The sequence below is a fragment of the Oncorhynchus clarkii genome, unplaced genomic scaffold, assembly GCF_045791955.1.
Source record: "Oncorhynchus clarkii lewisi isolate Uvic-CL-2024 unplaced genomic scaffold, UVic_Ocla_1.0 unplaced_contig_13062_pilon_pilon, whole genome shotgun sequence".
NCBI lineage: Eukaryota > Metazoa > Chordata > Actinopteri > Salmoniformes > Salmonidae > Oncorhynchus > Oncorhynchus clarkii.
In genome coordinates, this window is record NW_027261140.1 from 1 (window position 1) to 13,363 (window position 13,363).

The following is a 13,363-nucleotide window of genomic DNA, read 5'->3' on the forward strand; positions in this document are numbered from 1 at the left end:
GTAATATCCAGACAGTATTTAATTATAACTTTACTATAATATCCATACAGTATTTATAACTTTACTATAATATCCAGACAGTATTTAATTCTAACTTTACTGTAATATCCATACAGTATTTAATTATAACTTTACTATAATATCCAGACAGTATTTAATTATAACTTTACTATAATATCCAGACAGTATTTAATTATAACTTCACTATAATATCCAGACAGTATTTAATTATAACTTTACTATAATATCCAGACAGTATTTAATTATAACTTTACTATAATATCCAGACAGTATTTAATTATAACTTTACTATAATATCCATACAGTATTTAATTATAACTTTACTATAATATCCATACAGTATTTAATTATAACTTTACTATAATATCCAGACAGTATTTAATTATAACTTTACTGTAATATCCAGACAGTATTTAATTATAACTTTACTGTAATATCCAGACAGTATTTAATTATAACTTTACTATAATATCCAGACAGTATTTAATTATAACTTTACTGTAATATCCAGACAGTATTTAATTATAACTTTACTATAATATCCAGACAGTATTTAATTATAACTTTACTATAATATCCAGACAGTATTTAATTATAACTTTACTATAATATCCAGACAGTATTTAATTATAACTTTACTATAATATCCAGACAGTATTTATAACTTTACTATAATATCCAGACAGTAATTAATTATAACTTCACTATAATATCCAGACAGTATTTAATTATAACTTTACTATAATATCCAGACAGTATTTAATTATAACTTCACTATAATATCCAGACAGTATTTAATTATAACTTCACTATAATATCCAGACAGTATTTAATTATAACTTTACTATAATATCCAGACAGTATTTAATTATAACTTTACTATAATATCCACACAGTATTTATAACTTTACTGTAATATCCAGACAGTATTTAATTATAACTTTACTGTAATATCCACACAGTATTTATAACTTCACTATAATATCCAGACAGTATTTAATTATAACTTTACTATAATATCCAGACAGTATTTAATTATAACTTTACTATAATATCCAGACAGTATTTAATTATAACTTTACTATAATATCCACACAGTATTTATAACTTTACTATAATATCCAGACATTATTTAATTATAACTTTACTATAATATCCAGACAGTATTTAATTATAACTTTACTATAATATCCAGACAGTATTTAATTATAACTTTACGGTAATATCCAGACAGTATTTAATTATAACTTTACTATAATATCCAGACAGTATTTAATTATAACTTTACGGTAATATCCAGACAGTATTTAATTATAACTTTACTATAATATCCAGACAGTATTTAATTATAACTTTACTATAATATCCAGACAGTATTTAATTATAACTTTACTATAATATCCAGACAGTATTTAATTATAACTTTACTATAATATCCAGACAGTATTTAATTATAACTTTACTGTAATATCCAGACAGTATTTAATTATAACTTTACTATAATATCCAGACAGTATTTAATTATAACTTTACTATAATATCCAGACAGTATTTAATTATAACTTTACTATAATATCCAGACAGTATTTAATTATAACTTTACTATAATATCCAGACAGTATTTATAACTTTACGGTAATATCCAGACAGTATTTATAACTTTACGGTAATATCCAGACAGTATTTATAACTTTACGGTAATATCCATACAGTATTTAATTATAACTTTACTATAATATCCATACAGTATTTAATTATAACTTTACTATAATATCCATACAGTATTTAATTACAACTTTACTATAATATCCAGACAGTATTTAATTATAACTTTACTGTAATATCCAGACAGTATTTAATTATAACTTTACTATAATATCCAGACAGTATTTATAACTTTACTATAATATCCAGACAGTATTTAATTATAACTTTACGGTAATATCCAGACAGTATTTAATTATAACTTTACTGTAATATCCAGACAGTATTTATAACTTTACTATAATATCCAGACAGTATTTAATTATAACTTTACTGTAATATCCAGACAGTATTTAATTATAACTTTACTGTAATATCCAGACAGTATTTATAACTTTACTATAATATCCAGACAGTATTTAATTATAACTTTACTATAATATCCAGACAGTATTTAATTATAACTTTACTATAATATCCATACAGTATTTAATTATAACTTTACGGTAATATCCATACAGTATTTAATTATAACTTTAATGTAATATCCAGACAGTATTTAATTATAACTTTACTATAATATCCAGACAGTATTTATAACTTTACTATAATATCCAGACAGTATTTAATTATAACTTTACTGTAATATCCAGACAGTATTTAATTATAACTTTACTGTAATATCCAGACAGTATTTATAACTTTACTATAATATCCAGACAGTATTTAATTATAACTTTACTGTAATATCCAGACAGTATGTAATTATAACTTTACTATAATATCCAGACAGTATTTAATTATAACTTTACTACAATATCCATACAGTATTTAATTATAACTTTACTATAATATCCAGACAGTATTTAATTATAACTTTACTATAATATCCAGACAGTATTTATAACTTTACTATAATATCCAGACAGTATTTAATTATAACTTTACTATAATATCCAGACAGTATTTAATTATAACTTTACTATAATATCCAGACAGTATTTAATTATAACTTTACTATAATATCCAGACAGTATTTAATTATAACTTTACTATAATATCCAGACAGTATTTATTTATAACTTTACTATAATATCCAGACAGTATTTATAACTTTACTATAATATCCAGACAGTATTTAATTATAACTTTACTATAATATTCAGACAGTATTTAATTATAACTTTACTATAATATCCACACAGTATTTAATTATAACTTTACTATAATATCCACACAGTATTTAATTATAACTTTACTATAATATCCAGACAGTATTTAATTATAACTTTACTATAATATCCAGACAGTATTTAATTATAACTTTACTATAATATCCAGACAGTATTTAATTATAACTTTACTATAATATCCAGACAGTATTTAATTATAACTTTACTGTAATATCCATACAGTATTTAATTATAACTTTACTATAATATCCAGACAGTATTTAACTATAACTTTACTGTAATATCCAGACAGTATTTAATTATTACTTTACTATAATATCCAGACAGTATTTAATTATAACTTTACTATAATATCCAGACAGTATTTAATTATAACTTTACTATAATATCCAGACAGTATTTAATTATAACTTTACTATAATATCCACACAGTATTTAATTAGAACTTTACTATAATATCCAGACAGTATTTATAACTTTACTGTAATATCCAGACAGTATTTAATTATAACTTTACTATAATATCCATACAGTATTTGAATGCTCAGTTTCAGCATTTGTGAGTTGGTAGAGAGTAAAATAAAATGGAATAGAATAGAGTTTACCTGGTATAAGAGGGATCTTGGTCCCGGAGTTCTTGAGGACCACCTGCAGAGCGCAGGGTTTGGTATTCCCAGTATGCTTTGCTCCCTCTCTCAGTATGATGTAAACTTCCTGTCCCCTCACCAGCCAGTCCATCTTGTTGCCCAGGTAACTGACCCCCCGGATACACAGCTGAGTGATGTCATCAGGGATGGAAGGGGCGAAGGCCAGACAATCCTTCTGTACTCTGAGAAGGAAAATGAAAACGAGAAGGGTACATACTGCAGATCCCCTCACCGAGGAGCTCATTGTTGCCTTATGTCCCAGCAGTTAAAGACATTCTCTGGTATTGTGGACACTAAGAAAGTATTTTTTTAAAACTTTGATGGCTGATGTGTCAATGAGTAGATCATTCATTTATAATCTATGAGCATCATTTTTGTCTAACCTCAATTATTCACAAATTCCCTGGTTTGAAAGCGACTGTTTTCTTGAAGCTATGCTGCACCATTTCCCCTACACTTCTCCCCACGTGGGCCAGCCCCCTAGCAGTTGGAATTCTAGCCAATGAGCTTCAGCCCCTCGCATTTGTGTGACAGCTAGCAAGAGGCCTGCCCAGCCAATGAGGTTGTAGGGCGGGCCCAACGGCTCAGTCGACACAGCAGACAGAGAGAGACGACGTACATATATGACGTAGTATGTAATTGTCGTGGGGGGGGGGGGGGGGCTTTTGGCTCGCGAGCGCTACTTTCAGAACTACTGTCTAAAAAGTATACAAACGTACCGGAGAATGTCTTTAAGACAGGAAGTAGGTACATACACTTGTATTCTGCAATAATAGTGTAATGTACGTCTTACGATGCCGCTATATGACAATTTGGTTTGTGTGGTGGATATAACGGACCTGAATCCAGTGTAGCCAAACAGAACAGCCTGCAGGAATCCTCCCATACCAGTGAGAAAGTTCACCGCCCCAGAACCATCAGACGATTCACTCCATACCTGAGAGACATTAATGTGACACATACTGTGTGTGTGATACATGCGAGAGAGAGAGAAATAGATATATAGAGAGAGAGCAGCACAATTAGACCCAACCAAATCATGAGAAAACAAAAAGATAATTACTTGACACATTGGAAAGAATTAACAACAAAACAGAGCAAACTAGAATGCTATTTGGCCCTACACAGAGAGTACACAGTGGCAGAATACCTGTCCACTGTGACTGACCCAAAATTAAGGAAAGCTTTGACTATGTACAGACTCAGTGAGCATAGCCTTGCTATTGAGAAAGGCCGCCGTAGGCAGACATGGCTCTCAAGAGAAGACAGGCTATGTGCTCACTGCCCACAAAATGAGGTGAGCTGCACTTCCTAACTTCCTGCCCAATGTATGACCATATTAGAGAGATATATTTCCCTCAGATTACACAGATCCACAAAGAATTCAAAAACAAATCCAATTTTGATAAACTCCCATATCTACTGGGTGAAATTCCACAGTGTGCCATCACAGCAGCAAGATTTGTGACCTGTTGCCACGAGAAAAGGGCAACCAGCGAAGAACAAACACCATTGTAAATACAACCCATATTTATGCTTATTTATTTTATCTTGTGTCCTTTAACCATTTGTACATTGTTAAAACACTGTGTGTATATATATATATATATATATATATATATATATATATATATATATATATATATATATATATATATATATATATATGACATTTGTAATGTCTTTATTGTTTTGAAACTTCTGTATGTGTAATGTTTACTGTTCATTTTTATTGTTTATTTCACTTTATATATTCACTTTATATATTATCTACCTCACTTGCTTTGGCAATGTTAACACATGTTTCCCATGCCAATAAAGCCCTTGAATTGAATTGAATTGAGAGACAGGGATATATAGAGAGAGAGGCAGAGAGAGACACAGAGAGAGATAGACAGAGAGAGATAGACAGAGAGAGAGACAGAGAGAGATAGAGAGAGAGAGAGAGAGAGAGAGAGAGAGACAGAGCATTTTCCCATTCTGACCTGGAATGGTCCCTGGATATTTTTGAAACACTTCTGGAGTAGATGTCCAGCCTTCTCCACCTCCCCCAGCTCCAGCCAGCCCACTGCAAACATACCCTGGCACCATACAGAGACAAACACACTTGACAAATGGGCTTCGATATCCCCAACTACGTAAAACTCGTCTTTTGTAAAAAATGATTATATATTATATATGGGATCTAACCCCAGGCTGTAGTGACGCCTTAGACCTCTGCACCACTCAGGAGGCTGGTAAAACCCTTCTACATACCCAACTGACTGACACTCTTCTACACCCCCAACTGACTGACACCCTTCTACACCTCCAACTGACTGACACCCTTCTACACCTCCAACTGACTGACACTCTTCTACACCCCCAACTGACTGACACTCTTCTACACCCCCAGCTGACTGACACCCTTCTACACCTCCAACTGACTGACACCCTTCTACACCCCCAACTGACTGACACTCTTCTACATCCAACTGACTGACACCCTTCTACACCCCCAACTGACTGACACCCTTCTACACCTCCAACTGACTGACACCCTTCTACACCCCCAACTGACTGACACCCTTCTACACCACCAACTGACTGACACCCTTCTACACCTCCAACTGACTGACACCCTTCTACACCCCCAACTGACTGACACCCTTCTACACCCCCAACTGACTGACACTCTTCTACATCCCCAACTGACTGACACCCTTCTACACCTCCAACTGACTGACACCCTTCTACACCCCCAACTGACTGACACCCTTCTACACCCCCAACTGACTGACACTCTTCTACATCCCCAACTGACTGACACTCTTCTACATCCCCAACTGACTGACACTCTTCTACATCCCCAACTGACTGACACCCTTCTACACCTCCAACTGACTGACACCCTTCTACACCTCCAACTGACTGACACTCTTCTACATACCCAACTGACTGACACTCTTCTACACCCCCAACTGACTGACACCCTTCTACACCTCCAACTGACTGACACCCTTCTACACCCCCAACTGACTGACACCCTTCTACACCCCCAACTGACTGACACCCTTCTACACCCCCAACTGACTGACACCCTTCTACACCTCCAACTGACTGACACCCTTCTACACCCCCAACTGACTGACACTCTTCTACATCCCCAACTGACTGACACCCTTCTACACCTCCAACTGACACCCTTCTACACCTCCAACTGACTGACACTCTTCTACACCCCCAACTGACTGACACCCTTCTACACCTCCAACTGACTGACACCCTTCTACACCTCCAACTGACACCCTTCTACACCCCCAACTGACTGACACTCTTCTACACCCCCAACTGACTGACACTCTTCTACACCCCCCTGACACTCTTCTACACCCCCAACTGACTGACACTCTTCTACACTGACTGACACTATTCTACAACCCCCAACTGAGTAACACTCTACCAGTAAGGATTTCAGAACACATTCATAACACACACATACTGCATTCATTAGCAGTAGAAAAAAATGCTTATGTATTGCTTACGAATTGGTTATGTATGGGTTATGAATGGGTTATGTATGGTTATGTATGGGTTATGTATGGGTTATGAATGGGTTATGAATGGGTTATGAATGGGTTATGTGTTATAAAGTCCCTTTTGTAGGTAGGTACCCCTTTCAACAGTACAGTTGATATATTGACCCGTTCTTGGCAGTGCATGGTAATACCAGTATGTGACCTACCCATGTCATAGCTGGACCACCAGGGTCTGTGACAGCCTCGTAGAACTCCAGGTCATTTCTCCTGACCTCAGGGGTCATAGGTAGACCCAGGGGATAGCCTAGCATCACTGTGTCAGCCTGCTTCACGAATTGTCCTGGGAGTCAAAGTCAAAGTCAAAATATTACACCTGTAAACAGACAGCTAGGTGAACGTGGGCAGTGGGGGAAACACTCGCCTTTTTTGTAGCCGTCATATTCGGGATGATATTTCTGCTTCTGATCGAAAGGGATTTTGATCTTGTCTGCTACCTGCTGCCACTCCCGAGGAGCAGGGTACTTCAGCAGGGCAGCCAACTCCACCGCGAACTCCAGACTGGGTAAGAGATGAGAAAGAAAGTACTTGATGTTATCATTTACAATGTTTTCCATAGACTTAAAAAAGGGAGCTTCCGCTTTTTACAGGCAAAAAGCCTTGGGGGGGGGGGGGGGGTGCTTGGGCATTGATAAGCTTGGGGGGGGGTGCTTGGGCATTGATAAGCTTGGGGGGGTGCTTGGGCATTGATAAGCTTGGGGGGTGCTTGGGCATTGATAAGCTTGGGGGGGTGCTTGGGCATTGATAAGCTTGGGGGGGTGCTTGGGCATTGATAAGCTTGGGGGGGTGCTTGGGCATTGATAAGCTTGAGGGGTGCTTGGGCATTGATAAGCTTGGGGGGGTGCTTGGGCATTGATAAGCTTGGGGGATGCTTGGGCATTGATAAGCTTGGGGGGGTGCTTGGGCATTGATAAGCTTGGGGGGGTGCTTGGGCATTGATAAGCTTGGGGGGTGCTTGGGCATTGATAAGCTTGGGGGGGTGCTTGGGCATTGATAAGCTTGGGGGGGTGCTTGGGCATTGATAAGCTTGGGGGGTGCTTGCGCATTGATAAGCTTGGGGGGTGCTTGGGCATTGATAAGCTTGGGGGGGTGCTTGGGCATTGATAAGCTTGGGGGGGTGCTTGGGCATTGATAAGCTTGGGGGGTGCTTGGGCATTGATAAGCTTGGGGGGTGCTTGGGCATTGATAAGCTTGGGGGGGTGCTTGGGCATTGATAAGCTTGGGGGGGTGCTTGGGCATTGATAAGCTTGGGGGGTGCTTGCGCATTGATAAGCTTGGGGGGTGCTTGGGCATTGATAAGCTTGGGGGGGTGCTTGGGCATTGATAAGCTTGGGGGGGTGCTTGGGCATTGATAAGCTTGGGGGGTGCTTGGGCATTGATAAGCTTGGGGGGTGCTTGGGCATTGATAAGCTTGGGGGGTGCTTGGGCATTGATAAGCACATCAAAGACGGCACTTCTAAAAGCCCATTTCACACCATCGCCTGGTGAACTAAGATAACTTTTCACGTGTCACTGACTCGGCCCATGGATTGGATGTTTCAGAGTTGTCTCAATGAAGAGGTCGGTGTTCGACTAGCCATGTGTGAAATGCACACGCAGTTACACGCCTGCTAGAGTTAGCGGCAGGAGGGCGAGCAATATCCAACGATGTTGTACAGATGAAGCCTGAGCTGGAATGTGAAGCTAACTGAAGCTGGTTAGTGTTAGAGAAGCCTGAGTAGATCTAAATCAAATTTTATTTGTCACATACACATGGTTAGCAGATGTTAATGCGAGTGTAGCGAAATGCTCTACAGTGCATTGGGAAAGTATTCAGACCTCTTCATTTCCCCCCACATTTTATTACATTACAGCTTTATTCTAAAATTGATCAAAACAATATTTCCCTCATCAATCTACACACAATAGCCCATAATGACATCACAATAGCCCATAATGACATCACAATAGCCCATAATGACATCACAATACCCCATAATGACATCACAATAGCCCATAATGACATCACAATACCCCATAATGACAATGCAAAAACAATGTTATACAAATACATTAAAAAAATAAGTATTACATAAATATTCAGACCCTTTACTCAGTACTTTGTTGAAGCACCTTTGGCAGCGATTATAGTATCAAGTCTTCTTGGGTATGACGCTACAAGCTTGGCACACCTGTATTTGGAGAGTTCCTCCCATTCTTCTCTGCAGATCCTCTCAAGCTCTGTCAGGTTGGATGGGGAGCGTCGCTGCACAGCTATTTTCTCTCCAGAGATGTTCGATCAGGTTCAATTCCAGGCTCTGGCTGGGCCACTCAAGGACATTCAGAGACTTGTCCTGAAGCCACTCCTGTGTTGTCTTGGCTGTGTGCTTAGGGTCGTTGTCCTGTTGGAAGGTGAACCTTCGTCCCAGTCTGAGGTACTGAGCTCTCTGCAGCAGGTTTCCATCAAGGATCTTATCTGTACTTTGCTCCGTTCATCTTTCCCTTGATCCTGACTAGTCTCCCAGTCCCTGCCTCTGAAAAACATCCCCACAGCATGATGCTGCCACCACCATGCTTCAAGTAGGGATGGTGCCAGGTTTCCTCCAGACGCTTGGCATTCAGGCCAAGGAGTTCAATCTTGGTTTCATCAGAACAGAGAATCTTGTTTCTCATGGTCAGTCCTTTAAGTGCCTTTTGGCAAACTCCAAGCGGGCTGTCATGTGTCTTTTACTGAGGAGTGGTTTCCGTCTGGCCACTCTACCATAAAGGTCTGATTGGTGGAGAGCTGCAGAGATGGTTGTCCTTCTGGAAGGTTCTCCCATCTCCACAGAGGAACTCTGGAGCTCTGTCAGAGTGACCATCGAGTTGTTGGTCACCTCCCTGACCAAGGCCCTTGTCCCCCGATTGCTCAGTTTGGCTGGGCGGACAGCTCTAGGAAGAGTCTTGGTGGTTCCAAACTTCTTCCATTTAAGAATGATGGAGGCCACTGTGTTCTTGGGGACCTTCAATGCTGCAGACAATTTTTGCTACCCTTCCCCAAATCTGTGCCTCGACACAATCCTGTCTCCGAGCTCTACGGACAATTCTTCTACCTCATGGCTTGGTTTTTGCTCTGACATGCACCTGTCAACTGTGGGACCTTAAATAGACAGGTGTTTGCCTTTCTAAATCATGTCCAATCAATTGAATTTACCACAGGTGGACTCCAATCAAGTTGTAGAAACATCTCAAGGATGATCAATAGAAACCGGATGCACCTGAGCTCAATTTAGAGTCTCATAGCTAAGGGTCTGAATACCTATGTAAATAAACTATTACTATTTGCAAAAATGTCTAAAAACCTGTTTTCGCTTTGTCATTATGGGTTATTGTGTTTAGATTGATGATGAACTTGTTTTAATTCATCTATTTTAGAATAAGGCTGTAACGTAACAAACTGGGGAATAGGTCAGGTGGTCTGAATACTTTCTGAACGTAGCTTCGTATGACACCCCTCTGGTACCTGAACTTGGCCACAGTGTTTGTGTACACCGAGTTGTTGACGTTGTAATAATACTCATCGGGGGGCATGACACCTGGCAGAAAACAGACAGAGATACTTTGGTAAATGTCTTGCATACTCGTGTTTACTCAAGCAACAGGGTTGCTACGACCAATAAGCTAAATAGCTTACCTAGTGTGCTTGACAACTAAATCAGTTGCAATACATTTGTCATTTAACAGACGCTCTCATCCAGAGTGATTTACAGTTAGTGGATTCATTTTAAGATGGCCCCCGGGTGAGACAACTGAATATCACAGTCATAGTAAGTACATTTTGACCTCAAACTAGCTATCATTAAAGTTAGTACTAGCAATAAGCTGACATCAGCTGGCATGACGATTTCTAAACAACATGTTTACTGAGTGTCCCTTTACCTAAGATGTGGTAGTTCTGTTCTTCAGCGCTCCAGGTTACCCTGGAAACCCAGTAATCAGCCACGCCCCAAATCACTTCGCTGCCACGCCCCTCTGTGAACATAGACATGTCCTAGAAGAGAGACAGGTTGCAGGTCTTTAAAGTGGAGGTAATATGGTGGAAGCAGCTAATACCTTTCAGATCAGAAAATAACTAGGCCCAAATGAGAAGCGCTAGGGAGCCGGCTGTGAATGTAGATCACTGGCCTAGATGTGACCATACCCGTGTGAGGTAGTGTTGGGGTCAGGTGTTACCTGTGTGAGGTAGAGGTAGTGTTGGGGTCCGGTGTTACCTGTGTGAGGTAGAGGTAGTGTTGGGGTCAGGTGTTACCTGTGTGAGGTAGAGGTAGTGTTGGGGTCAGGTGTTACCTGTGTGAGGTAGTGTTGGGGTCAGGTGTTACCTGTGTGAGGTAGTGGTGGGGTCAGGTGTTACTGGTGTGAGGTAGTGTTGGGGTCAGGTGTTACCTGTGTGAGGTAGTGTTGGGGTCAGGTGTTACCTGTGTGAGGTAGTGTTGGGGTCCGGTGTTACCTGTGTGAGGTAGAGGTAGTGTTGGGGTCAGGTGTTACCTGTGTGAGGTAGTGTTGGGGTCAGGTGTTACCTGTGTGAGGTAGTGTTGGGGTCAGGTGTTACCTGTGTGAGGTAGTGTTGGGGTCAGGTGTTACCTGTGTGAGGTAGTGTTGGGGTCAGGTGTTACCTGTGTGAGGTAGTGTTGGGGTCAGGTGTTACCTGTGTGAGGTAGTGTTGGGGTCAGGTGTTACCTGTGTGAGGTAGTGTTGGGGTCAGGTGTTACCTGTGTGAGGTAGAGGTAGTGTTGGGGTCAGGTGTTACCTGTGTGAGGTAGAGGTAGTGTTGGGGTCAGGTGTTACCTGTGTGAGGTAGAGGTAGTGCTGGAAGGCCAGAGTAACGTCTCCGTTGATGTGGATCTCTTGTTGTCCGTATATATCTTCAGGACACACCTCCCTCCCTGACACAGCACTTTCCCACGGGAACTTTAGTCCCTGTTAGGAGGACAACATAATATCTCTTTCATCAGAACAGAACACACTGACCCACATACACTATAATACACTACACTACAAACACAACACTATACACAACACGCACACTATACACTATAACACAACACTACACACCACCACACACTATAAACACACTATAAACATACACTACACACCACCACACACTACAAACACTAAACTACACACACTACAAACACATCACACCTATAAGTACAGCGAGGGAATACATTTTTAGTGTGTGATGCCTGATCCTGTGGGACCCACTAACAGTGTCTTCAGAAACTATTCACACCCCTGACTTTTTCCACGTTGTTGTTGTTGTTGTTGTTTACAGCCTGAATTTAAAATAGATTAAATGTAGATGTGACACAACAATACCCCATAATCTTTACAAATGAATAAAAATGTCTCGAGTCAATAAGTATTCAACCCGTTTGTTATGGCAAAGCCTAAATATGTTCAGGAGTAAAAATGTGCTTAACAAGTCACATAATAAGTGTCATGGACTCACTCTGTGTTCAATAATAGGGTTTAACATGATTTTTAAATGTCTACCTCATCTCTGTATCCCACACATACCAATTATCTGTAAGGTCCCTCAGTCGAGATTTAACATTTTAAACACAGGTTCAACCACAAAGACCAGGGAGGTTTTCCACTGCCTCGCAAAGAAGGGCACCGATTGGTAGATGGGTAATACTAAAAAAAAAATCAGACATTGAATATCCCTTTGAGCATGGTGACGTTATTAATTACACTTTGGATGGTGTATCAATACTGTGTGTAGATAGGGTGAAAAAGAAACATCTATTTCATCCATTTTGAATTCAGGATGTAACAACAACCAAAATGTGGAGTAGGTGGAGGTGTGTGAATACTTCCTTTAAAGGAACTGTAAGGTATGCGCTCACACGACACTCAACAACACACAGTATGACCAAGACACAGGTTTCTACTTGAAGCTGAAATCCTATAGTCACTATACTGTACCTAAAAAAAAGAAAAATCAAGGCCTCCCGGGTGGCGCAGTGGTTAAGGGCGCTGTACTGCAGCGCCAGCTGTGCCATCAGAGTCCCTGGGTTCGCGCCCAGGCTCTGTCGTAACCGGCCGCGACCGGGAGGTCCGTGGGGCGACGCACAATTGGCCTAGCGTCGTCCGGGTTAGGGAGGGATTGGTCGGTAGGGATCTCCTTGTCTCATCGCGCACCAGCGACTCCTGTGGCGGGCCGGGCGCAGTGCGCGCTAGCCAAGGTTGCCAGGTGCACGGT

At 39.8% G+C, this 13,363-nt stretch overlaps 1 protein-coding gene across 1 annotated transcript in view; it reads right to left on the bottom strand.

Annotated features, from left to right (window-relative positions):
- Positions 1-3,523: 3,523 nt before the first annotated feature.
- LOC139405204 (protein-glucosylgalactosylhydroxylysine glucosidase-like) overlaps positions 3,524-13,363 on the bottom strand; it is a gene marked incomplete at its 3' end in the record, with an annotated part of 28,871 nt that continues 19,031 nt past the window's right edge. The window contains exons 6-13 of the mRNA XM_071147633.1: positions 11,944-12,075; positions 11,038-11,149; positions 10,622-10,694; positions 7,505-7,641; positions 7,290-7,423; positions 5,551-5,646; positions 4,405-4,502; positions 3,524-3,747 (exon numbers count right to left, since the gene is read on the bottom strand). Coding sequence (XP_071003734.1) covers positions 3,524-3,747; positions 4,405-4,502; positions 5,551-5,646; positions 7,290-7,423; positions 7,505-7,641; positions 10,622-10,694; positions 11,038-11,149; positions 11,944-12,075 — 1,006 coding nt within the window. The remainder of the gene's footprint in view (positions 3,748-4,404; positions 4,503-5,550; positions 5,647-7,289; positions 7,424-7,504; positions 7,642-10,621; positions 10,695-11,037; positions 11,150-11,943; positions 12,076-13,363) is intronic.